The sequence below is a fragment of the Acomys russatus genome, chromosome 22, assembly GCF_903995435.1.
Source record: "Acomys russatus chromosome 22, mAcoRus1.1, whole genome shotgun sequence".
In the NCBI taxonomy this organism is placed as follows: Eukaryota; Metazoa; Chordata; class Mammalia; order Rodentia; family Muridae; genus Acomys; species Acomys russatus.
In genome coordinates this window covers 7,986,717-8,014,191 of record NC_067158.1, presented here as the reverse complement: position 1 = coordinate 8,014,191, position 27,475 = coordinate 7,986,717, and the positions used below count along the sequence as shown (strand labels likewise).

The window sequence follows — 27,475 nt, the reverse complement described above, 5'->3', positions numbered from 1 at the left end:
GTTAACCATAAGGTCTGCTATCTTGTTGCCTGCTGGTGCACTACAAATTACCAAAGAGAACATCCAAGGAATTACACAATGACAAAACTGACAGCTAGGCAGACAGAAGTGAGAACGTAGCAAGTCACAGTGAACACAGGCAGTCGGAAGCAGGGGGAGGAGAGCTTTGGACCTTCAGAGGAACTGGCTGATTTAGCTGAAGGCATATTTGCTTGCTTTATGCAGTCATCTTGATCTTCATCTAAGCTGCTCAGAGCATTCAACTGGTTTACAATTTCTGTAAACAGAGACCAGTCAAGACAAACGTAAGGTCAGGTCACGTGAGTAAGGAGCAGCAGAGGCATGCTGTTATCAAAACCAGAAAGGAGACATCTGATTAATCAAGAAGCATTCAGAAGCGTTACTTTGATAAACCATAACAAAGATAAATAACTAGACATTACTATAATCATTTTACTATGAACAGTTTTATTAGTAGCGTACTCACTATGTTAACAGACACGAAACATTCACAATAAGTAATCTAACAGGTCAGTACTGGACTTCAGCAACTCTTAGAAGCAGCAATGAACATCTTCAGAGTCATTCGCTATTTGTCTTGGAAAATTCTTAATTTACACCAAAGATTTTAAGACTATCTCTCTATGAATAAAGTACAAAGTAATTCTTTGTGTTTATTATGTTAAAAATTAGCAAGGAAGGACTAAAAGCAGGAAGTGGCTCTTTTCTCCTTCTGAAGCACACTACTTACCCCATAAGAGACAGTCTGAAGACAAAGATAAAGAAGAAAACCACAGAACTTACTTGTATATGAAAGTTGCTTTTATACATAAATCATAAACTAAATAAAAAGGCCTCCCTAGGGTCCCCTGCTTAGTGCTCAGCATTTCCAAAGCCAGGCCTAGGAAAATGTTATATACGAAGATAGACTAGACAGATCCAGACCATTTTGTGGGAAATGAAGAAAACAGGAATTATAGTAGTTTCGATTTAATATCAATACCTCTGTTCTTTAGCACTATAAATCTAAATAAGCAATAAATTCCATCTGAACCACATCAAAAAGTGTTTGCGAGAGGCTTGCCTTCATACACTGAATTTTTTGAACAGATTACTATTTGTCAATCTGTGTCAAAGCTTCTTCTTGGGACACAAGGATAAAGAGAAACACACGTGGTATTGTCCCCACAGAATTTACATTCTACAAAGACACTAATAAATAATATTGAAACATACTTAATAAGTAACTACCAAAATATTGGGCTTTCAGAAATGTTATGTTTGAAAAAAATCATATTTAAAAAACAATAGGCTTATCAATTCCCTATATCCAAACGAGAAAATATACTTTGTGTGAGTAAAACTGCTTTAGTTAGTAAAAGTCAACCACTGAAAACATGGAATGAACAAAATTAAACCCAACTCCACTCTGCCACTTTCTGAAGAGTGGTGAAGAGGCAAACCTGTGTCTGACTGGAAAATGCTTTCTTTAATAATCCTTTTTTAAAAACCTTTGTTACATTTCTTTATTTTACGGTGGCAGGGTGGATGAATGTGTCATAGCATGTCTGGTAGAGGTAAGGGACAAATTGCAGAAGTTGGCTCTCTTCTCCTGTCATGAGGGTCCTCAGAACTAAACTAAGTTCCTGAGCGTGGCAGCAAGCTCCCTTCCCCGCTTAGTCATCTCTCTAGCCCTTACTGTGCTAAAAACATTAAAGGAAAGAAATTGAACACTATTTTGATTTAATCGTGTGTATATGTGTGTATCTGTGTGAGCATGTGCACAGGTTAGTGCAAAAGGCCACAAAATCCAGAAGAAAGTGTCAGATCCCCTGGGTCTGGGCTCTGCGGTCGTGGGCCTCTCCATGTGGGTGCTGGGGAGGAACTCAAATCCCTGGAAAAGGACCATCTGTCCGAAAGCACGCAGCCATCTCTTCAGCCCACTGGGATCATGGCTTTACATTCAGTAGGAAAGTTTTGTAAAAAACTTAGGAGTTTTTTTGAAAGCAGAATGACTTGGAGGACTCGCAATGTCAAAGTATTTACTCCTCACTTCTAAGTTTTTTTTATTTATGACTAGTTGTATAATTTTTAAAATTCTGCAAATGATGTATTTTAACTTTGAAAAAATGAGCAACGAGGAAACAATGCCAACAGCTAAGCTGCATTAGGCAGAAAGGTTTACACACTAACAGCCTGTGCTGACAGTGCTAATGTGCGTGGTCCGTCTTGTACATCAGTGTTGCTTATTTGCCTACACTTCCAAGTGTGCAATTACTTGGTTGAAGATTTTTAAATAATACTCAAAAACTTAAAGTTTTCTTTATGTAGCTTAGGCATTTTAAGTTATTCTACGTTTACAAATCTAATCTTAAAGAACATAAATCCACCGCTAATTAAGAATCTTTAAGATAGCAGTAAAACCCTGAAGACGCGTTGCTACGTGTTTACTACATAAAGATGTCCCTTGGAGTTTTAAGTATAATATATTCAAATATCACCAAAGTAAGCCTTCCAGGAAACTATTATTTACATTATAATTTTTCTAAATCTTTCAAATATTTCCTCCCTCTCAGCATGTCTTTGGTAATATTTAAAACCCACGGTGACTATTTCTTCACTAACTACCCAAAGCAATTATTTTTTTTTCTATTCTTTTCACTGATGACAAATCATCCTGTCCTTCCTGGTCTCATGGATTTATCCAAAACTGAAATAAATCCTCACTTCATTCCTAAAACTTTTGTTTCAAGGATTTTTTTTTTCATATTAATGGAATGAAGAGGTAAACATGACTATCTATACCAATATTCCTTATGTGCAACATAAATGTTAATCAAAAATTTCTAAGTCTTCAAAGAGGACTATTTATTATCTATCACCTATTTATTAAATGCCTATGTACCTGAGCTAGTGCTGCTCTATCTATGTGCCTGAGCTAGTGCTGCTCTATCTATGTACCTGAGCTAGTGCTGCTCTATCTATGTACCTGAGCTAGTGCTGCTCTATGTACCTGAGCTAGTGCTGCTCTATCTATGTACCTGAGCTAGTGCTGCTCTATGTACCTGAGCTAGTGCTGCTCTATGTACCTGAGCTAGTGCTGCTCTATCTATGTACCTGAGCTAGTGCTGCTCTATGTACCTGAGCTAGTGCTGCTCTATGTACCTGAGCTAGTGCTGCTCTATGTACCTGAGCTAGTGCTGCTCTATCTATGTACCTGAGCTAGTGCTGCTCTATCTATGTGCCTGAGCTAGTGCTGCTCTATCTATGTACCTGAGCTAGTGCTGCTCTATCTATGTACCTGAGCTAGTGCTGCTCTATGTACCTGAGCTAGTGCTGCTCTATCTATGTGCCTGAGCTAGTGCTGCTCTATCTATGTACCTGAGCTAGTGCTGCTCTATCTATGTACCTGAGCTAGTGCTGCTCTATGTACCTGAGCTAGTGCTGCTCTATCTATGTACCTGAGCTAGTGCTGCTCTATCTATGTACCTGAGCTAGTGCTGCTCTATCTATGTACCTGAGCTAGTGCTGCTCTATCTATGTACCTGAGCTAGTGCTGCTCTATGTACCTGAGCTAGTGCTGCTCTACATACCTTTATGCTTTAGGGACAGACTTCGAGTAAAGCAGTGCTACGGACATGATGAATGCTATGAAAGAGGCCACACTGAACACTCAATGTAACAGAAGAAGCAGTCCAGGTCAGACTGCCTCCTGGAGTTTTACTTGCAGGTGAGCTAACACAGACTAAAAGATATCATCATCATCATCACCATCACCATCATCATCAACAACAACAACAATAACAATGGAGGACATTCCATGAGCATAAAAGGAGGCAAAGGGAACTTGACATATGTGGCTTACGTCAGGGGTAGAGATGTGATGAGGCTGGCAATTGCTCGATCATGAACAGTCCTCAGTTGTGTTGCAACTGAGACATGTGAACTTTGCTCTGAGAGCTGGGGGCAGCCATGGCAAGATACAATGGGCACTTGACAAACCAGCTGGTGTTTTGGGGTGGCTGCAGAGAGTAGCTCTAGCACTGTGACCGGAGCTACTTAACTAGGAACAGTTGTGACACTTCCTATGAAAATATTTCAGCTGTCAGCTGCGATGTGGGTATGGAGCCTGACGTTTCTAGTTTTGTTACATGGCTTTCCTTCTGGAAGAGTACTTTTCTGTTTCTTCCAAATCACCAAATTAATTTTCCCTTTAATCGGAAAAAGTTAAAAACTCCAATAAGATTTGGTGACTGTGCATGCTTGGGAAATATTAACAATGCTATGTGTGATGAACTCACAGAGAAAGCACTTGTGGAGGTGTACTTCCTGGTCTTGACTGCTCCACACTGGTGCAACTAAGGGAAATTAAATTAGGGGCAGGCAATCGAAGCAAGGGGTCAAGTCATTTGCGACTTTTCTTTACTGTGAGAAGTTAAAAGAAGATAGAAATTGACCGACAGATTATCACATTGAAAAAAGGGGGAATGGGAAGGCAGCGTGAAGAGCAGGTGGCTGCTTCCTTTTAAGAAAGCCTGTAGGGTAAGTTAAAGGAAAAAGATAAACTGCCTAGAGCTAGCGCAACCTGACACACTTGCATCACCCTCATTCTTTTAAGGATAACTAGATTTAGTAGCAATATATCATATTTTAAGATAGCCCAAAATAGTAACACTTCAACTTCCTGGCAAAGATCAAGGTCAAAAAGATGTCACTTTCCTCAAAGGCTTAAGCCTGTAAACATTTGATTTATGGATACATCTAACAGGTTTAGTAATGCTCTTTCCAAATAGCAGCAAATCATAATGGAGACGGAAGGCAGAGGCTGCCTCAAGTAGACAAACAGCTATTGAGCATTCATTCTCCTTAGGTTTTCAATAAGCCCCAAACTGTTCCCTTCAACAGCTCATAGGCATGATTAAGCGCTCCCCCACCCTCAAATACTATTCCATGTTTGTTTGGCCAATCTTTCTACCCAAGTCTCATAAACAGCACATATTAAAAACATAGGCGTCTGTGATTTTTTTTAAGTGTGTGTGTGTGTGTGTGTGTGTGTGTGTGTGTGTGTGTGTGTGTGTGTGTGTGTCCTCGTAGAACCCAGGAGAGTGTATTAAATACAGTAGGGCTGGAGTCACAGGTTGCTATGAATTGCTGCCCAACTTGAGTGCTACAGACTAAACTTGAGTCCTCTGAAGTATTAAACAAGTGCTCTTAACTGCCAACCCTTCTCTCCAGCCCCAGAATTCTGTAATTTTTCATCCATCCTTACCATTCAACTAACTCTAAGCTGCATTCCTTCCCCCCACCCCCACCCCCACCTACCCACACACACACCTTTCATCTTCCTCCTTGACGCTACTCTGAGCCGGCACATGTCTGTGTGTGTCTGTGTGTGTCTGTGTGTGTCTGTATGGCTTGAAGTCAGGGTCTCGCTATATAGGCCAGACTTGCCTTGAATTTGCAGTGATCTTGCCACCGCTCCATGGTGTTAAGACTGCATATATATGCCACTGTGCCTGGCTCTCACCAATATAAATTATAACTGTCACAATTATGTCATTAAGAAACGAGAACTAGCCTGGTGTTGTCTAGAAGCTTCACTCCTGTTGGCTAGCATTCATTGTGCTGGACGTTGCTACACATGCGACCAGAGGAGAAAGGTAATATTAACCAGCTACAAACCCTGTGAGCTGTAATAGTAACCTGCCTGGAAGATACACTCACTGATGCAACAATGGTTCAAATAATATAGGAATAACCAACAATCTTTTTGGACTTCAGGCCTGCTCCATGAGATGGGACCTATATTTGATACAGTTAATGAGGCTATAAACTTAAAAATACACAGATAAAATCTACTATTTTTCTCCTAAGGGAGCACAGCAATAAAATGACTCCTAATAACATATTGCTATACTCAGATCAGTGCAGCATTCCATCCTCATCAGAGAAGCTTCCTGAAGTAGAGGAAAATTAATAACAGAGAGACCTACAACTGGGCAATGCACAGAGAGTGAGAGGCTCTCCAGCACTCTATGCTAGCTGGGAAGCCTTTACTGCATCCCTTCCCTCAAGACTCAGCAAACTATGTACGTAGAGGCGGTGAGGCGGCATTTCCCAGACACAACAGGCAGATGCACGTATGAACCCACAGTCTATGACAGTAAGCACAGAGCCTGTACCAGTTCAAGCCAGATGAAATCCCAGAATAGAAAAGGGGAAATGGAAACCAAGTCTTATCCCTAACTGAGCCTCGCTTGGCAATTGATAGCTTCCAGGAGAGGGGAAAATCTGTGCTGGGGGCACCAACCACACCCCAGGTGACGACGCCCTGTGGGAACAGAGGAAAGATATATAATCCACATATTTTATATGGAAATTTAAAATTGCCCTATCTTAGAAATGAGGCCTGTATTACATACTGTGTAGCTACTGCTGTTTTCATTTTGCTGTTTCTTCAGACAAAGGCCATGCAGCAGAGACTGCCCTCAGACTTGCTGTGTAGCTGAGAACAGCTCTGAGCTCTGGATGCTCTTGCCTCTACCTCCCCAGTGCTGGAACTGGAGGCCAGGGCTGCTATTTCAGGCTTGACCACTGTTTTCTAACCTAGGAATCACTCCTTCATTTTCTTAATCATCTACATAATAAGTTTTTATTTTCAGAAAAATCTACTTCATTAATTTTTTAAAATTTATTTCATGGCTATTAGAAATAGTTCCTTGACTTCCAGTGAGTTTAAATTCCCGTAAAGTCATTGTATATTCAAAACTTTCTTAAAAGACCTGACTTACCAATGCCACATCTTAGCGACATGGTACACTGCACAAAGCACTGGCTGCTCATCCCTGCAGTGACACGGCTGACTGGTAGGTACAGCTCTCGAATCCTGCTCATCTGTTTACCTGATATATGGCAACACTATGCTATCTCTACAGCAAATCTTGAAGTTGGTGGTGTTAGTATTACTATTAATACGTTTCATTTCTCCCCATTTGTGTGTTCCCAGGGTTTGTTTGTTGTTTTTGTTTCTTTGTTTGGTTACTTTTAGTATATTTTAAAATCAACTTTTAAAATGTGGGGTTGGTTTTAAGACCTGTTAGGATTATAACTGAACTTGAATCTATAGGTTGATTTAAGGGGAAGTAACAATTTTGAGTTTTCAAATCTATGAATTTAGAACTATCTCTCCATTTAGTAAAGCTTTTTTTATTTTATTTTTTTTTTTTATCTTCAATACAGTATTAAACTGCTATACAGGTTTTTTACCTTTCTACATAATGCATGGATTGGGGGGGGGGAGGAGTAGAGTCAAGACAGGGTTTCTCTGTGTAGCCCTGGGTGTCCCGGAGCTCACTCTTTAGACCAGGCTGGCTTTGAACTCTGCTTCCCAAGTGCTGGGATTAAATGCATACACCACCCAACTAGCACCAGCACCCTCTCCCGTTACCTCCATCGCCACTCCCCACCCCCTCTCCCACCTCCCCACCCCCACCTCATCCTCCCCCCACCATCATCATCCCCACCACTATCACCACTTCCCATCCCCCCACCCACCCACCCACCACCATGACCAACACTACCCCGCCCACCACCATGACCAACACTACCCCCACCCATGATTATTTCTTTTTAAACTTGCTTTACATGGAGTTACTATGTTAGTTTCCATATGTTCATTGTTTGTATGTAAAACTACATAGCTGTTTCTATACTAATCTCAGCATATAGGTATTCTAATATGAGGTGACACACAGAAGTAGTGAGTGTAAACATGGGTGCCTCAGTTCCAGTCAAGGGGGTCAGCGTTCCCTAAATCAAAGTGAAGAACACCACACTGTTATAACTTGGCTGAGAAACCTGCTCACTTTGTCAAGCACTCCTTTCTGCATTTGTCAAGATGAATATATGTATATGATGTTTTTCTTTATTTTGTAAACATGGTTCAACAAACTTTGAATTACTAGAATACCCTCCTGGAGAAACCATACTGATACTTGGATTAGTGTCGACAAGCTCTTCTCCAACGCCTAGGGTCTAGCTTCTCGAATTCTCCCTTCTATCTCACCCTGTTAAGCAGGTTCTCAGCGTTAGTGACTCTTCTCCGCACGCTAGGGATGAGAAGCTAATCGTTCAGTCATCACTAGGCAAGTCAGGTAGAGCTGGAGACTGAGTGTGACAGAAGCTGGAAGGAACTTGTGGCTTCCAGACAGTGGAGAGAGTCCTGCTCCTGTCTCCTCGTAGGATTTCCAACCCCTTTGTGTTGATTTTTCAAAGTGATGCATGTAGTTTGAGTTTGGGGGAATTAGTCTAGAACCTCTACCACTTTTCTTTTCTTTCTTTTTTTTTTTTTATTAATTTATTCTTGTTACAGCTCAATGGTTATCCCATCCCTTGTATCCTCCCATTCTTCCCTCCCTCCCATTTTCCCCTTATTCCCCTCCCCTATGACTGTTCCTGAGGGGGATTACCTCCCCCTGTATATGCTCATAGGGTATCAAGTCTCTTCTTGGTAACCTGCTGTCCTTCCTCTGAGTGCCACCAGGTCTCCCCCTCCAGAGGACATGGTCAAATGTGAGGCACCAGAGTTTGTGTGAAAGTCATACCCCACTCTCCACTCAACTAGCTATTCCTCTCCTTGGAATATACCCAGAAGATGCTCCAGCACACAACAAGAAAATTTGCTCAACCATGTTCATAGCAGCCTTATTCATAATAGCCAGAACATGGAAACAGCCTAAGTGTCCCTCAGTAGAAGAATGGATAAAGAAACTGTGGTACATATACACTATGGAATACTACTCAGCTATTAAAAACAAGGAATTCCCGAAATTATTGGATAAATGGATTGAGTTAGAAATTAGCATAATGAGTGAGTTAACCCAGAAGCAGAAAGACTTAAATGGTATATACTCACTTATATCTGCATACTAGCCCAAGGGATATGTCTCACGAAAGCCTTCACATACCAGGAAACTGGGACAGAGGGGAGGACATCCTATTGGGACTCTAGATGAGAGAAGCATGGGAGAATAGCAAAGTAGAAGGATCCAGAGGGTCCTAGAAACCTACAAGTAGAACATTATGATAGGCAGATTTGGGCCCAGGGGTCCCGCTCAAACTAAGGCACCAGCCAAGGACAATACAGGCGGTAAACTTTAAACCCCTTCCCAGATCTAGCCAATGTTCAGAACACTCTACCACTTTTTATGCCCCGCCTTCCAACTTCCTTTATAGTGAGTTGTACCTATTAATTTCTGGCTCAAGAAGTCAGAATTGCCCCCGTTTCTCTGTTTCTATCTTTACCCTCCAACATTAATAACCATATTACAGGTTTGGGGCTCTAAAACTCCTTACCCTTTGAATGAACTTCCAAAATACATGGGAATTTAATTTTTTTTCCTGTTACTGATTGCACAGAAATGATTATGTATCTGAACAACCTGGGCACTGTTGGTAGATGCTCAGGTAGAAATAAGCAAATTAATGGATGTATTCTCTGACCAGAGTCTCATGTGGATTCTAAGGAACTTTCTAACCAAAGGTGAGAGACCTACTTATCCTTACTCAGAGTCCTGGGAAGTAGGCCATTTAATCTCATAAGCCTGAGTCATACCATTATCAACTCTAGAGCTTCAAATCTGTAAGTGGCATCTCCTCTGCTACCATCTGTACTGTTAAGAGTCTTTCCCCTGAAGGTAGCCAATATGTCATTCTCTCTTCCTTGTCCCAAATTAACTTTATCAACTATGGATTAGCAAACCCCAGGCAACACTGCTGATGGTAAAAATGAATCCTGCTTGGTGTGCTGCATATGGACGGCAAGACTCTGTGTAGACCGCAGCTCTGTGCGTCTCTGGTGCGGGGAACTGGGCACGCCCTTTCTGTGGACTCTGTGAGGTGCACTTCCAAACTACTGGAAAAAAACAACAGTTCTTGTGCAGCACAAGGAATTTTAGGAAAAAGCAAATGAAAAGCCACAAATCTGCTGCTATGTGAATCTTGTCTCTTTGCACCCAAATTGTCACTGGTTGGTAGAAGGCAAAGAATAGAAAGGAATGATTTACTGTTTTCTATGTAATATCCTTTCAAGTCAATCCGAGGCTGGGTTGGGTCTGTTTCGGCCATGTGAGTCTGAACATCTAAACAGACTACATGATGACCTTTTCAACAAGCTTATCAATGCTCTTTGTAAATTTTGAGTTTCTTCAATACTGTTTCATATGAAATGTTTTAGTTGGCCTTTATTTTCTTCATGTTTGCTAAATAGGATCTTGTCATTTATCCAGATGCTTTTCCTTCCTTCTTCCTGTTTTGTGTTTTGTGTGTACTTACAAATTTAACAAGGGGGCTAGCGGTGAGGATCAGGCTTTCCTAACATGTGGCAGAACTGAAATTTAATCCCTAGACATCATAGACAGCAATCAAGCAACAACAAAAAAACAAGTAAACAGATAAAAACTAAATGTTCTTTTTTGCAGATTCTCTCATGTTTGATTATAATTTCTAGGACTGACTAAACCTTTCATTAAAAAGCTTTGTCTCTCTTTGCAAGGTCTATTACTTATGCTATATTTCAGGAATTTTTCTACTGTAGGTAAAAATCATTCAGTCCAGCCACTGATATTTGCATTTGTATAGATATATTGTCACCTACCATTTCAATAAAGATTCTTGTTTGAGAGCCAGTCCCAAAATGTTTTCAGCTAGTAGGGGAGCCTATCTCAAACAGAACAGAGATTTTTTTTTTTTTGATTAGTCCAAATATATATACCATGGATTAACCTTCCAGCGAAGACTTTATGTAATTGTAGAAGATTAGTTTTGTCAATTACTACTAATGCAAAAGCCACTTGCTGTAAGCAATTACCAATTAAATGGCTACTCTTTAGATGGCAATTTAAGATATAAGTAAAATAACTGTTAGCAGTGTATTTCTTCAGGGAAAGTTGTGTATTATATGTTCAATCTCATAATTTGAACCAATTGTTTTACATAATTAATATATGCTAATTAAAAACAACTACAAAAAAAGTGCCCCTCCAGGAGATGAGGTTGGGAAGAATCTCTCCATGAAATAAGCTGGGAAAGCTGAAAAAAACAGCTATCAGAAAAGCAACAGACACTATCAACAGCGGGGGCGCAGGGGAACCATACGCAAGGCAGAAGCAACCGCAGCAGAAGCCTGGGGCAGTCTCTTCCCTGTGGCACTGACAACCTTCAGAACAGGAGCAAGACAGCACATCAAAAGGACTTCTCTTGTGGCCTCAGTGCCATAACTAGAGACCCTCGTAAACTAAGACCAAAAGACAAGAGACTAAATAGCAAAACCAGACAAACAAAAATACTGTGAGACTAGAAAAGAAATTGTGAATCAGATCTGAACAGAACTCAGAAAGCTGACAACTCTGGCAGAACTACTTCTCACTGATTCTTAGTGTGCACAACATTGCTAAGAGCTACACAAGATGACAGGACCTAATGCTTATCTTTCATTAATAACTATGAATATTAATGATCTTGAACTCTAGTGAAAAGACAGAGTAGCAGACTGAATTTTAAAAGTAGCCTCCAAGAAACACAAACACACCTTGCTTTGAAAGAAATACATTGTCTTAGAGTCAAAGGACAGAAAAGGGTGTTATAGCTAAGGGAAATATGAAACACTCTGGTATAACAAATCTAGTATTTGCTTATAGCCATATATCTGATGATATTTACAAAATAGACCTCAAACAAAATCTGGAGGGGTAAAGATCACTTTATACTGATTATAAAAAAATTCATAAAGAGGATATTATAGCTAAATATGTATGTAACAGAAATAGGTATGCCCAAATTGCTAAAAACAATCTAAGACACAAAGTTACAGATTAACTCTAACACAATGAAGTTGGATGATTTCAACACCCCACTCTCATTGAGAAAAGTCACCAGTTAAATAATATCACAGACAAATGGACTTAACAGGTTTCTAGAGACCATTCCACACAAATATTGCAGTATTTTTGCATTCTTCTCAGTGGCTCTAAACTTTCTCTAAAATAGATCATATATTAGGACAAAAGCAAGTCTTAAAAAATATAAATGAAAGTAGCTCTTTGTATTCTATCTGACCACAATGAAATAAAGCTAGAATCTACAGCAAGAAAGTCACAGAAACCACAAACTAATGGAGAGAAAACAACACACTGAACGATAGATGGTCCACTGAAGAAATAGAAAAGAAAATTTAAAAATTCTTAAACTGAATGGACATAAAGACAAAACATACCACACCCTGTAGGACATAAGGAAAGCAATCTTGAGAGGAGTGCATAATCATAAGAGCCCACATTTAAAAAATAACTTTTAAATAAATAATTAATGATGCATTCAAGTCCCTGAGAAAACAAGAACAGGTCAAACCAAACTGAAGTAGATGAAAAGAAATAATTAAGAACAAGGCAGATTAGTGAGATGACAGATCAAGTAAAGGGGCTTGCCACCACAGTAGGAGAGCCGACTCCTGCAATTTGTTCTCTGACACGCAAACACACACACACACACACACACACACACACGCACAAGCACATAAATGTAATTTTCTAAAAAAAAAAAAAAAAAGCAGATGTTAATGAACAGAAATGTAAAAAACAATATAATCGATGAAAAAACTGGCTCAGGAAGACCGCCAAACACATTTTATAATGTTATGTTAAAATTAGAGAGAAGAAAACATAATGAAAAAAGAAATTTACAAATCGATCTCCTTAATGAACAGAGATACAATTTTCTCAAAATTTTGAAAACCTTAAATTCAAAAACACATGAAAAAGATCACCATGATCAAGGTAGTTTCATTCCAGAGACAGAGGGATGTTTTCAACATACACAAACCAACAAATGTAACACATTACATAAACAGGACTCAAGAACAGAAATCACATGATCATATTTCAACAGGTGCTGAAAAGGCCTTTGGCAATTTCAACATTCCTTCATGATAAAAACTATGAAAAAAACTAGGAACAGAGGGGGAAAAAACTCAATATAATAAAAAGTACATATGGCAGGATAAACGTAGAGTCAACATTGTGCTAAAAAGGAGAAAACTAAGCATTTTCACTAAAATCAGGAGCAAGACAAAAGTGTGCACTCTCTCTAGTCACACTTATTCAGGATAGTGCTTTAAGTCTTAGCTAGAACATAAGACAAAAGAGAGAAACAGAGGGGTACAGCTAGGAAAGGAAGGTTATTAGGGTTATTATTTGCAGATGACAGGAGTCCATGCAGAGTCCACCCAGAGCGCAGATCTGCTTTTATTTGAAAATTGCTAAGACACGAAAGTAACATTAAAAATTAAATTAAAAAATGATTTATTTTGTATGTGTGGGTGTTTTGCCTACATGTATTGTGCCGTGTGTGTGCGTGACGCCAACGGAGGCAAGAAGATAAAGTTGGATGCCCTGCGCCTGGAGTTACAGACGGCTGTGAGCCAAAATGTAGACGCTGAGGACCGAACCCAGGTCCTCTATAACAGAGTCAGTGCTAACCCATCTCTCCAGCACCCAAAAGTAAGATACAAAAATCAGTAGCCTTCCTATAGACTAGTAATAAAAGTATTAAGAAAGAAATCAGATGCAGGCTATCAAGGTGAGCCCTGATCGGCTGTGGTCAGGAGCCGTACCTCCCCACCCCACCCCCTGCCCCCTCAGAGGTCTAGGGGAGGTGAATAGGGCGAAAGAGGGAGGGAGAGTGGGAACAGGAAGGCACAGCGAGGGAGTAACAATCGGGATGTAATATAAATAAATTACAATAAATTTTAAAATGAAAAAAAAAAAAAGAAAGAAAGAAAGAAAGAAATCAGGAAAACAATCCTATTCACAACCTCACCCCACCCCCCAAAAAAATCAGCCTTTGGATGAACCTAAGCAAGGAAGTGAAAGACCTCCTACAGTGTAAAATGTAAACACTGAAAAAGAAACTTGAGTTAGACACTAGAAGATGGAATGATCGCCTATGCTCACACAGCGGAAAAATTAATATTGTAAAATGATTGTTCCCTCAATCTAGTGACTCGATGCAATCCTTATCACAACTCTACAACCATTCTTGATAGAAATCTTAAAATCCATATGAAGACCAATGAGATGGCTCAGAGGATGAGAGTAGCTGCCAGCATGCCTGACAACCTGGATCTAATCACTGGGGACCACAGAGGAGTGAGGAGAAAACCACAACCTCTCCTCTGATTTCCACATGCATGCTGTGGAACGTGCATATACATACATAGAAAGAGACACACAGACAGGCACCCTCACACATACTAGCACACACACACACACAGAAACTTAACAAAAAATTTAATGTGTAAACATAAAAGATCTTTCATAATCAAATCAACTCCGAACAATAAGAATAACACTGGAGACATCAACATACCAGGTTCTCAATTTTAAAAATTATTTCAAATTTTTTTTACTACAGAGACATCGTAATAAAGGGGGTGGGACAATATGGTACTGGCACAGAATCAGATGTGAAGATCAATGGAATACAATTAGGACCAAGATACCTATAGCTCCCTGGTTTTTAAGAAAGATGCTCAAAACCACACCATACTGCCTGGTTTTGTGTCAACTTGACACAAGGTAGAGTCAACAGAGAGAAAGAAGACTCAGTTGAGGAAATGCCTCCATGAGATCCAGCTGTAGGGCCTTTTCTCAATTAGTGACTGATGGGGGAGGGCCCAGCCCAGTGTGGGTGGTACCATCCCCTGGGCTTTAAGAAAGGAGGCTGAGCAAGCCACGCGGAGCAAGCCAGTGAGCAGCACCCCTGCATGGCCTCTGCACCAGCTCCTGCCTCCTGGTTTTAGCCCTTGCCTGAGTTCCTGTCTTCCTTCCATCACGGACTATAATCTGGAAGGATAAGCTAAATAAAACCTTTCCTGCCCAGCTTGCTTTTTGGTCATGGTGTTTTGTTGCAACAATAAAACTCTAAGACAAACAGTGAAGAAAAATCAGCCACTTCAATACATACCTGGTGTTGGGAACACAAAATACCCACGTGTAGAAGAATGAGACTAGATCCTTATCTCTCACCCTTCACAAAAATCAGCTCCAACTAGATCAAAGACCTGAATGTAAGATCTGACATCAGAAGCTGTCAGAGGGAAAAGCAGAGGGAACAGTTCAAGATCAAGGTAAAACGTAAGACCTTCACAACGGGGTGTCGCTTGCTCAGAGTGAGGAAACAACTAACAAGTGAAACCACGGAAAATTCAAAAGCTTCTGTACAGCAGAGGAGAGTCTCAGACGAAATACACGAAGAGCTTCACCAGCTATTTATGCATCTGACAGGGTTAATGTCTAGAGTAGATTCTACCAAATAAAAATATTAAACAAACAAACAAACAAATATGAAGATATCAAACAACTCAGTGGGAAAATGGACTATGGATTGGCAGAGTACTCAAAAGAAGGAATCCAAATGGCTAATGAATATATTCTTAAAGTTTTCAAAGAAATGCAAATTACCACTACTTTGAGGCTCCAGCCAAGCCCAGTCAGAATGACTGACAAATGACAAGGGCTTGTGGGGATGTGCAGCAGGATGAACCTTTACTCACTGCCACTGGGAGTGTAAACCAAGGCAACCACTGTGGAAATCACAGTAGAAAATCCTCAAGGAGCTAAAAATAGGGCGGACAGATGACAGCAGCTACTCCACTGCTGGGCCAATAGGCAAAGGGCTCCATCTGTTACTGCAGAGGCGCTCGCACATCATGTTCAACCACTGGGAGACCGCGCCAACCCAGGTGTGCTTAGCTGATGAGTGGATGATAAAGCACAGTACACATTCAGGATAGACCTTTATCAGGCCATAAAGCAAATGCAATTTGCAGGAAAACATTATTCTAAGTGAGGTGACCAAAGCACAGACAGACAAATGCTACCTGTTACCTCTTACATGCAGACCTATTGAATGAGCTATACTTGGGGTGGATGCAGAGGTTAAGAAGCAGAAAAGGGGGAGCAATTAGAGAGAAGAAAAGAGGGCTTAATTAGGGGGAAGCAATAGCACAGCATGGGGATGGAAGGGTTCATGTGGGGATGGAAGTGAGGGAGGAGGGAGGAGGAGCCATAGAGAAGCCACTGTTGTGTAAACTAGCTGAAAATAATAATTTAAAACAAACAAACAAAAAAGAAAAAAGAGTTTGAAGAAAGGCTCCCTGTCTGGGTAGATAATGTTATTCCCAGAAGGCAAGGTTATTAAACAATAACCCTAGTAACTGGGAATACTTCCTTCTAAGTTCATTTCTGGGGCTGCCCAGAAAAAGCCGATGGTAACTGCTGAAGACATACACGTTGGCTGCAGGACACAGAGATATCAAGCTGGAAGTTAGCTGGAACTTCCTCCTTGCTTATACTTTTATACTTGTATAATCTTATGCCTTGCTTTTATATTGTAGAAGATACTATGCAGTCACTGGGAGGGAAAAAAAAATTCATATTCATATACATCTGTAAACCCTTCAAGCTACACATAGCAACCACCAGTCAAGACACACCTGCTGGTACACTAAACAGTGTGGCTGTTATGAAGAGGTATCCAACAGCTTTCTAGTTGTATCTGAGGCCGGCTCTACAAGCAGAATTCACATCTGATCATGCAAGTTGGTCAAAAGTGCATGCCTGGGCAGGTCATAGGGCCTAAATGGACTGTCTGCAGTAAGTGCTGTTCACAGCCTTGGGGAGAGGAGCTTCTGTCGGCAGTGCACAACAACGAACGCAGAGGCTCATAGCGGACCAAGGTGCTAAGAATAAGGACTGTTGAACTGTCAGCCCTAACGCGCCGACTGTATCACCTCCTCCAGGGCTCACAGAACATCATGCGAAATGGAGCAGAAAGACTGAGAGAGCCAGAGCATGGGGAGGCGTGGGAGGAGCCACGAGCCACTATCTTCTGGACATGGCACGGCTTTTGGATCGGTGAGCAGCAACAGATGCTTGCCCAAGACCTGTTATACTGAGCTCATCAACACTGCATCATGGATGGGGGAAGGGCCCTGACCTCTCCCTGAGCAACTACACTCAGGGAGAGAAACAGCCATTTCCCTCAGTCACCCAGTCACTGATTTCCCATGTTCAGGTAAATAAGCTCCAAGCGACACTCACTCAAGGAACTGCTTGGAAAGAGCAGAAGAGGACAGTGGAAATATGAGCAAAGTAAATCACACAGTGCAAGGTTTTCCCCTGGAAACCTCCAAACAACCAGATTATTGCCAAGGCTATTTGCAGCTCTTCACAATCTGAAGGGAAGGCCCTACAGCTGAAGGCAACACCCACACACCTCACTGAACAGAGACGTGAAGCTGAGTAACTACCCCTACTGAGTAATGCTCATGGTGCGGAAGGTCCTCTGAACGCTGCGGGAGGACAAAGGGAAAACACCAGCCCAGCTACAAAGCCTTGGCTCTACAGTGGTGACCTGCCTGCAACATATGCTGGTGGAATAGTGGAACAAAAGTTGTGGGAGGAACCAATCATTGCTTAACTGGGATTAAGGTCTACTCCATGAGATGATGGAGCCAAGGCCTGACACTGCCTGGGTAGCCAGGGACCTGGAATAAGACAGGCCATGGCTGTAGGGGAAAACCAAATACTACTCTTTTGCTAAAGGAACATAGCAATAAAATGGCTCCCACCAATATTCTGCTATCCACATAGATCAGTATCTTGCTCAGCCATTATCAAAGAAGCTTCCTCCTGTGGTAAATGGGAACAAATACCTAAGAGCCAGTAGGCATGGGAGCTATCAAGGCATGGAAGAAGCACGGCCTTCTAGACACGACAGGCCTGATGCATGTAAGTTCAGGAATTGTAGTAGCATAGCATCCACAGGGCCTGCACACGTGTGAGCCAGATGGACCCCAGTGCTGAGAGGGGAAGTGGACACAAGCCCCCATCCCTAACCCAGAAGTTATCTCCAACTGACCATCGCTCACAAAGGAAACATTAGTTTTCTCCAGTGGGGTTACAAACTACACGTAAAGACAGGCCCCGTGCTCAGCCACAGGAAGCTAACACAAAACAAACTCAGTGGTAGTTTTGAAGATTTTTATATGTCACAATGTTTTGTCTGAGTTTTTTTTTTTTTTCCCTACAGATCTTTTGCTTATATATTATAGCTTCCAATTTTGCTTTTATGGGCTTTTTATGTGCAATGTGTTTGCTTCAGCATCTATGTGTTTCTTGTGCTTTTTCTCTGGCTCTTCTTCTGTTTTCTTATTTTGATTTGTTTTTATTTTCTTATTTTATTTTTTATTACAATTTTAGATGCTTGATATATTCTGATGAGAGAAAGAAGGGGTGTGGATTTGGGCAGATGAGGAAGTAGGATCTGAGAGAAGTTGGGGAAGGAGAACCGTAACCAGGGCATACCATATTTAAAAAACAAAACAAAAAAAAGCTATTTTCAATAAAAATAAAATTATCACGATGCTGCTGATATCATTAGAAAATGCAATGTATGTTAGCATTTATTATTGTTGGGAAAACAAATACTACTGAAATAAAAACAATAGCCCAAATAAGATAGAGGAAAGGGACTGACAAAGAAAATTATGTTGCATATCTTATAAGAGGAGCAATAACATTGTTTTAATTTTAATATTAGATGCCACAGGTTCAATCATTTACCTGTCTGGTTTATTTATTTTAAAGTCTATTATTCTAAAAGAAAAACAAAATACAACAATCTTCAATTTACTCTCGCAAAAAAGAAGCTAAAATTAAAAGAAACTTCTTAGCGGCTCGAGCGATGGCTCTGCAGTTGGAAGAGCCCTGGCTGCTCTGGCGGACGACACGGATCAATTCCCCGCACCACAGCAGCTAAGCACAACTGTCTCTGGCTCTTGCTCCAGGGAGTTCGGGAAGCGCAGGTGTGCAGGTGGTGCACAGACATACATACAGGCATAACACCTATACATATAAAATATTTCTAAAAATTTAAAAATCAGAGTGGCAAGATGTGGAAGATAATAAGAAAAGACCCCAAACTATATAAATATATTTATACACTATATACACACACTTTATATATATATTTATACACACACACACACACACACACACACACACACACACACATCAGTGTAAGAGAAGTTAAGTGTGCCAGCTGCTGGTATAGAGAGTGCCTTAAGCCTCATGTATGTACGTAGTATGTAGCTGGGTGCACGCACATGTGTGCTGTAGGTGTGTCTTTCTTGGTTCTCTGACTGAACCTGGAGCTTGCTGATCTCGCTGGCTCACTGAGCCCCACAGATCCCCCATCTTTCCCAGCACTGGGAATGACTGGGGTCACTCTGCTTGTGGGGCGGCGCTTTGCTAGCAGAGCCCTGCCCCAGCCCTGCAAACAGCTGTTAAGAAGCATAGGATGCCCGTTAGAGATATACTTAAGGAAACAGAGATGGGTTGAAAATAAAATAAATGTGATAAGCAAATGACACATAGGTCATAAATATCAACACTGGACCAAATTTCAAGGCAAGAAGTATAAAATGGAACAAAATGATACAGATTGGGGTGAGGTCACACATCTTTTTTTTTTGGGGGGGGACTAAATTAGGAGTTAAATATTCTATATTTAATAGAGCAACTATACAAGAGGATAAGAACATAAGTAGGTTATTTTTTTAATTAACAAAACCACATCATTTGTTTTAACTACAAAGAAAAGGCTTCTGTAAGATTTTTTGAAAACTGAAACCAAAGGGACACTGAATCCTATTTGAATCTGATTAGAAATAAACAGAGTATAAGCACACACAAAGCACACGTACAACACACTCTCTTAAAGCCCTTAGAGTTCAAAAAGAAATCAAATCTTGAGTCACAAACTAGAAAAGAAACATTTAGCTCTGGCTAGTAAAGCCAACCTGTAATTTTTGCTGCCTTTTCCTCTTGGTTCACTCGCGTCTCATCGTCATCTTCATTATCTTCCTCAAAATCATCTAAATTGCCAATGTCCGCCTGCTTCATGCTCATCAAACTAGCCAGACTTTGCATATCTTCATCCCTGTATGAAATTAGTCAAAATATAATAGAGATTATTAAGTGACATTACTTGAAAAAAATAATTAGAAAATAGATGTTTAGCTTACCTAATTGGAAAATCTTAAGCCCCAAACCCTCCAAAACCCAAAGCAGTCTGCACTCTCAAGCTTTCTCTCCTGATGAGGTGCCACATGATGGAACGTGACAGGCTGCAGCCACAGTTCGGGTGCACTAAAAACATTGGGTAACACTACTTTAGGTTACATAAATAAAGCATGCATGAAACTTAAGTGGCACTGTGCTTAGACTTGGGTCTCATCCCTAAGACATCCTTATGCGTTTGCAAACACCCCAAAATCTGGGGGAAAACTAAAATCTGAAAACTTCCAGAACTTAAGCACTTTGGATGATGGATATACAATACATGATATTAGCATGCCCTTTCTTTCTGTAAAATATGAGTATGCCTTTCATGTTGTGTACTTTCACATTTTAAAACTAAGAATTTTAAATATTTCATAACTTCCCCAGTGGTGTGTTTAATACTACAAAGCAAATGAAACTAGACTCTAACTGGTTACAATTTCAGCAGGTGCTTGTGCTGCTGTCCTGCAGAAGGTAAATGGTTTCTGCAGAGACTTCAAGTACGGCTTCTTCAGCATTATGGTTAGAAACAAAGCACTGTTTCATGAAACAGCAGGGCAGTCCACAAGTTAGATAAATTTCAACTTTAAAATAAGACTTGGGGCTAGAGAGATAGCTCAGAGGTTACGAGCACTGGCTGCTCTTCTAGACAACCCAGGTTCAATTCCCAGCACCCACAATGGCAGCTCACACCTGTCTGTAACTCCAGTTGCAAAGGATCCAACACTCTCTTCTGACCTTTGCCAGTACCGGGCATGCCCATGGTACACAGACATATATGCAGGCAAACACTTACATACCCTGGAATGTATTTTATTTACATTTATTATTATATCTTAATAAAATACATTTCAGAATCTAAAATAAAACACTTCGATTTACAAAAGTTATTACAACAGGAATTCTTAATTGAAAATCACGACGCACTTGGATCTGTGGGCTGGAGGGAACCAAATGGTAACCCTGGAAACCATGTTTACTGCCATGTGCAAGTTTTCCACGGAGGTAACCACTGCAACTCAAACAGACCATCTAAAGCTGAGCTGGTCCTTCGAAAAATCGCAAGTGAAATCCTCAGCTAAGTGTAAGTTAAACACTATATATATATACCTGATAAACTATGAATGTTTATCTTGAAATATTAAAAAATATAAATGTATGAATTTTATATTAAATATCTTGAGACAAATCACTTAAGTTTTGGTGATGTGTCATTTTTACCTTAAATCTCACTGAAGACAACATTTTAATATGTTGTACAACAAATTTTCAATTTTGTATACTTCCTCTAAATTTAGACAGAAAAATTAAAATACTGTTCTTTTATAATCTTTATTAGTTTTATCTTCTATATATGTTATAAAGACAATTATAGAAATTCTTCACATTTTATTTCATATAGGCTGAGTTAACAAAAGTATTTCCCTCTTTTTAAACAAATTTCATTGTGTACATGAACAAGAAAAGTGGTATTACTTTGTATGAGTGCCTTCCAAGTTCTCAATTATCAGTAAAGATAACACGGCCCCCATGGCTACAACCTAACACCCGGGACGCAGCACAGGCGAGATCATGCAGCACGCTCCACACCAGCCTGGTCCGCACAGCGAGTGCCAGGCCAGCCAGAGCCAAGATACTAGACCCCGTTCTCAAAAAACAAAAGGAAACAGAAACAGTAATGGTGACGATGGTAGTAATATAATCATAAGTTTAAAATAATCACTCTTCAAATGTAACCTGCTTAATTTCGCCACTTAAATTTCCTCACATTTTAAAGCTCAACACTGTTCCATAGTGATGGTGAGGAACCAAGGGACAGAAAAGCGAGATCTCAACAAATTCCTATTCGTATTATATGGAGACTCTTGGTTTAAATGAACTTTCTCTTACCTAGTCAGCCATGAATGGTGCCAATGCATTGACTGCTTCTGGCAGCGGAAGAAATGGTACCCTCAGAGGACAAAGCATCTTGGTTTGTTCTCTCTTCTTCCTCACTTCCTTTCATTTGGCTTACACTTCAGAGTAAGAGCTTTATAACACCCACGCCCGCGCGCACGCACGCACGCACGCACGCACGCGCGCACACACACACACACACACACACCAGTATTTACAGTTGAGAGGAAAGCCTAAGGTGCTTGCTTCCCTCAGCTTACTATGCCATCTACCAAGTTACTTTCTGCCTAGGAGACCAGGGCCAAACCTCTCACTTTGAGTGACACACAGAGCCAGCCTTATCAGTCAAGCAGACATGACCAGTTACAATAACCACATATTCTACTGGGCTAAATAGATACAGAACTATGTGCAGACCGACCGTCTTTCTCCCTTATCTTTAATAGGAAACTCGCAGCATAGATTTCCACTTCATCTTGGACTCCAAAGTTGAGACTCTTGCCTTGTCCATATCACTCGCCCCTGACTTAATTATCTGCAATGAGTGCTTATGGACCACTGAAGAAGTGATGCTTTTATTTTGTTTTTTGAAAAAAGTACTGCGCTAGTCACTTTTTGTCAGCTTGACACAAACCAGAGTCACTTGGGAAGACGGAAATTGAGGAACTGCCGCCACCAGACTGGCCAGCCGGCATGTCTGTGGGGCATTTCCTTGATTGCTGATTGACATGGAAGCGCCCAGCTCGGTGGGCGGGGCACCTCCAGGCAGGTGAGCCTAGGCTGCAGAAGAAAGCAGGCTGACAAAGCCAAGAAGACCAAGCCCCAGGAGCCCTAGTCCTCCACGGCTCCAGCTTCAACTCCCGCCCGAGTCCAATTCAGGGCAGTGTTGTATCACAGCAACGGAGACAAAATGACAGCAGGGACGGGGCCCAGACTGCTCTCAAATTTTCTTGCCTTGAGTACTGGGACAGTGGGTGCAAATAACTAGGTTGGGCTCAAATTGATTTTGAGAGGATAATAGTTACATACATTGTTTCTCTAGCTGTCCTTCCTAAGTAATTACTGAAGGATGGGCTAAGAAAGAGAACTGGCAAAATCTCCCTAAGTTCTTTCAACCTTAGTATCCTAAAACTTTTCCCTTTGCATTTCTGTCACGTCTCAGTTGCTCTAAGGACTGACCTGTCTGCACCTGAGAGAACCGTTTGTTCTCATAAAGGCAAACACAATGCCCTATAGTATCTAACTCAAAACTGAAAGTAGCTGTGGTAGCTTTTATGTCACTGTCATTCTAGGAAATCGAGGCAGTATTTTAAAATAGCGAGTGCCTTTAACTCAGCCTCTGAAACAAAACGAAATAAGGCAAACAAACCAAAGCAGAAAGAACGATTGGTATGCTACAGGATGGTCACCTTATTGCCAGCCTACTATGACAAAGGCTATGGTGTCGTGAAACACAATACGAACGAAGTCACTCGTTTGATGACAGAAACTTACGTCGCTTTTCCTTCTCGAAGGAAGATACACGATAACGAAAACTGGAGCGTGGCAGACACAACTTTCTTAGATAACGGCTTGAATTTTAACTTGACATCAGTTTGAGTTGGCATAGGGCTTGCATACTGCTTCATATTAATGTTGCTAGTAGCAAGAGCTTTCCTCCGACCAGAAGGGGATTCCTGGAAGATAAAAAAATAATAATTATGTAGTTTGGAATTCTTTTATAACCAATAAAAAAATTAAGAACTTCCTTCACTAAAAAATTCTTGTAAAAGAATAATAAAATTGTGATGAGCTTTTATTACAGCCTTTATATCTAAGTAAAACAGATTTAAAAAAAAATAAAAACAGAAAAAGATGGCCCAGGCAAAAATACTTAAACTAGAGGAAGCACGGAATAAAAACTAGGAAAGCACACACAGGGCTCACACCTGCAATGCCAGCCCCTGTAATGCCACCTCCCTAAAGAACACCTACTCCAGGACAGAGGCAAGGCATCCAGGGACCACGGCTAGCCTGGGCTACATGAGATCCTGCCTCAGGAAAAGGAGCCAAGCCTCTGGATTAGTGAGAGAAAAGCCTACACAGGCAGGGCACAGGAGGTAGTCACTAACTGCTTCTTTTTCTCCTTGGTTAAATTAATGTAATCGGATGGTATTTTCCTGTTAAACCTAGAATTTTCCCCTAAGACCTTTCCTGCTCCTTCTAGTGCGCAACTCTCCCTCCTGTCCTTAAGATGGCACGTATCAGCGAAGATGCGTTTCTCAGGGCTCACGCCCACGGCAGCACTGCTGACTGGCATATCGAAAAGGTTCTTTAAAACACTCGTGCCCATTCGTCAGAGCTACACAAGAAGAAGCTTGTTTACAACTGAAAGGGTTTAGTATTCCATTAACAACTGACTGTGTTTCACAACTGATTTCTATACAATAAGGGCTTGGGGGATTGATGAGAACAAGACAGTAGACTGAGCATCATACGATAATGCATAAGATCCTCTTTCGTTGTGTGCTACTGGCAGGAGGAAATTCAGCTGCCAGATAACCTGTTACAACTGAAGCAGAGGGCTTACACTGCCCATCACTTTCTGAGGGTAAATGATCTCAGAACTGAAGCTGCATTAGGGCTTTCACATCTAAGCCATGTGCTCTTGGGCAGGTCAAGAACCCCAGCCTAGGCAGTGCTCCCTGTAAACTAAAAGTTACTACACAAAGCCTTTCCGGATTTAGAATTATTTCCTACAAAATTACTCAATTTTCCAACCAAGGTAAGGAATTGTATCACTAATACCTTTGTATTGCTGTTCAATAAATCTTGATTTGTCCTATGAGAGATAATTTTGCCTAAAGTAAAGCTATTATTCTTGAATCAAAGCATTACAGGACCTTTTAAAAACCTAACGTTTCTGCCTAACAAATAAGAAAAAATAATGTCACCTCCCTAAAGAATACCTATTCTAAACCGTGGTCTTATCTGTCAGATTATGCAGAGCAATATTATACAGAACTATTAGTGCATTGCAGATACCTTACGAATGAATTTTAAAAATGCATCAAGCACTTGAGAAGTTAAGCCCTCTCAGAAGAAATACTTAAGAATATGCAAATACCCTCCACTGAATCAAGTTGGAACAGATGTGACTGTCCCTAACAATACAAGTGTTCTTTCCCTGCTCACTGCTGTCAATCAAAGGATAAGATTAAGGTCCAAGGTTCTGACAATGTACAAAATGAAAAAGTACAGTTGGGGAATATCAATTTATTACACTGATATGAACAATAATCTCTTATTGTACCTTTAGAATAGCTAACAACTTCTACATATAATACAGAACGTAAAGCCCCAGGCTGAAAAGCATGACATACAAACTGTCACTTTATTACTTTCAGGACCTTTTCTGTTTCACAAAAGCATGACATTGATCCTTAATATAACAATTTAATTTTGTAAAAAAATAAACTATGAAATTAACATAACTTAGAAATTCCATAATTTTAAAAGCTGTGTTTGGAGAGACTGCTTTTACGCTACAAAGTTTATAATGAATAATATTCTGTCAATTTCATTATCTTATTTTTAAGGCAAAAGTTATAGAGAAAAGCTTTTCTCCTTAAGTATTTGGTAATGAGTGTCTATAAAAAATAGGAAATAAAATATGCTAAGTTCTAAACACATTTTGTCACACCACGTAAGTGACAACTCTTGAATACTGTTCATCATCATCATCATCATCATCATCATCATCATCATAATAATAATAATAATGGCCTAGAGAGATGGCTCAGTGGTTAAAAGCACTGGCTGCTCTTTCAGAGGACCCAGGTTCAATTCCCAGCACCCACATGACAGTCCACAATTGTCTGTAACTCTAGTTCCTGGGGATCTGATGCCTTCTCACAAATGTACATTACAAAAATTTAAAAATTATTTTTTAAAACAAAACTAAGAAAGCTTACACAAAATGAATGCACACAGATGTGGATCCCATTTCTTCACATCCTAAAATAGTAGACCTATAACTGGGTCCAGGAATCAGCTGATTTCCAGCAAGTTACACACCACCATGCTCTCCCCTCTCCATCTCTTTATTCCTTCCCTCTTTCTGGCTTGTGACTCCCACCCCCAGTCGATCTAAAAATCACATTTCCAGATCTCCTGACAAAGTTCACATAAAATTATCATTAAAGTCTCATTCTCACTTTCCTAGCTCTTCTCATTATTACAGAAGGCTGATATACTTCCATTTCTAACAAATGCAACTTAATATACTTGGACATAGGAATGTGGCATGCGGACTTATTTCTGTAACTAAGTTTCAGTTTCACTTTATTGACAAATATTTTTAAAAAGCTGAGCAACAGCAAGTATTGCTAGGAACCATCTTTGCACTACTGGAGACCATTTCAACCAGCACAGCCACATGTGGAAGGACTCCACATTGCCTTCTGAGGTTGAATTTATGCACATATTATGACTGAGCACTTCCCATCTTAGAAATTAAATTAAGTCATAGAAAAATCTTCATGACATAGATGGCAGATTAGAAGCCACCTCTATGTTATGTTGCAGATGAAAACAGTGAGAAAAACTAAGAATAAACTATTCCAAAGACAGACAGGAGGGCAGAACATCATGAACTGCAGAACATGATGCCGTGGGAAGAAGGAAGTGCCATGTGGCTGTGCCAGAGGCAGAAGACCTATCCAACAGTGGTGTGTGTTCTCAGGGTGATATGGTCATTGAGCTCTCAGATGAGGACTGTCCACTAATATCTTTAAATAAAACGGGAGACAATACCAAAACAGCGGATGTGTAAATAGCAACACAAAAATACAAGAAACATAAAAAAATAAGTCAATATGATGGTTCCAAAGGATCATAACTCCTCCATTACTAAATCCAAATGCCAGATGAAGAATTTCAAACGTTTACTTTTAAAAATGGTAGGTAACTTCAAAGATTCTCTGCAACATAGATGAGAAAGAAAAAAAAAAAGCTATTTTTGGAGAGGAAAAGAGAAGATGACAGAAACTCTGGAAATGAAAATTCAACAAATTAAAATGAAAAACACAGTCAAAAGCATCATTTGACCAAACAAGAAAAAAGAGAGGTTATAAAAATGGAAAAATATGAGCACAAATCTAGGCCATAACTAAAGAATAAATCCAAGAATCCGAGGAGTAGAAAAGAGCTGAGATAAAAACTGAATGAATAGGAAAAACTATTCAATAAAACTATAGCAGAAAAAGTAAGAGAAAGAAATGGACAGCCAAGTATGGGGCATTTAAGATCCCCCAATAGACAAAACCAGAGATCTTTCCATGGCACATTATATTTAAAATTCCAAAAGTATGAACCAAGAGGGGGAAAAACCACCTAGAAGCAGTCAGAGGAAAATGCCA

At 40.3% G+C, this 27,475-nt stretch overlaps 1 protein-coding gene across 14 annotated transcripts in view; it reads right to left on the bottom strand.

The window, feature by feature from the left end:
- Ehbp1 (EH domain binding protein 1) overlaps positions 1–27,475 on the bottom strand; it is a 257,309-nt gene that overhangs the window by 139,315 nt on the left and 90,519 nt on the right. For 10 of the 14 annotated variants that reach the window (XM_051165325.1, XM_051165324.1, XM_051165329.1 and 7 more), the window contains exons 6-8: positions 23,571–23,752; positions 19,919–20,058; positions 173–277 (exon numbers count right to left, since the gene is read on the bottom strand). In XM_051165325.1, the coding sequence (XP_051021282.1) occupies positions 173–277; positions 19,919–20,058; positions 23,571–23,752 (427 nt within the window). The remainder of the gene's footprint in view (positions 1–172; positions 278–19,918; positions 20,059–23,570; positions 23,753–27,475) is intronic. The other 4 variants (XM_051165331.1, XM_051165335.1, XM_051165337.1 and 1 more) reach the window with 1 other exon arrangement.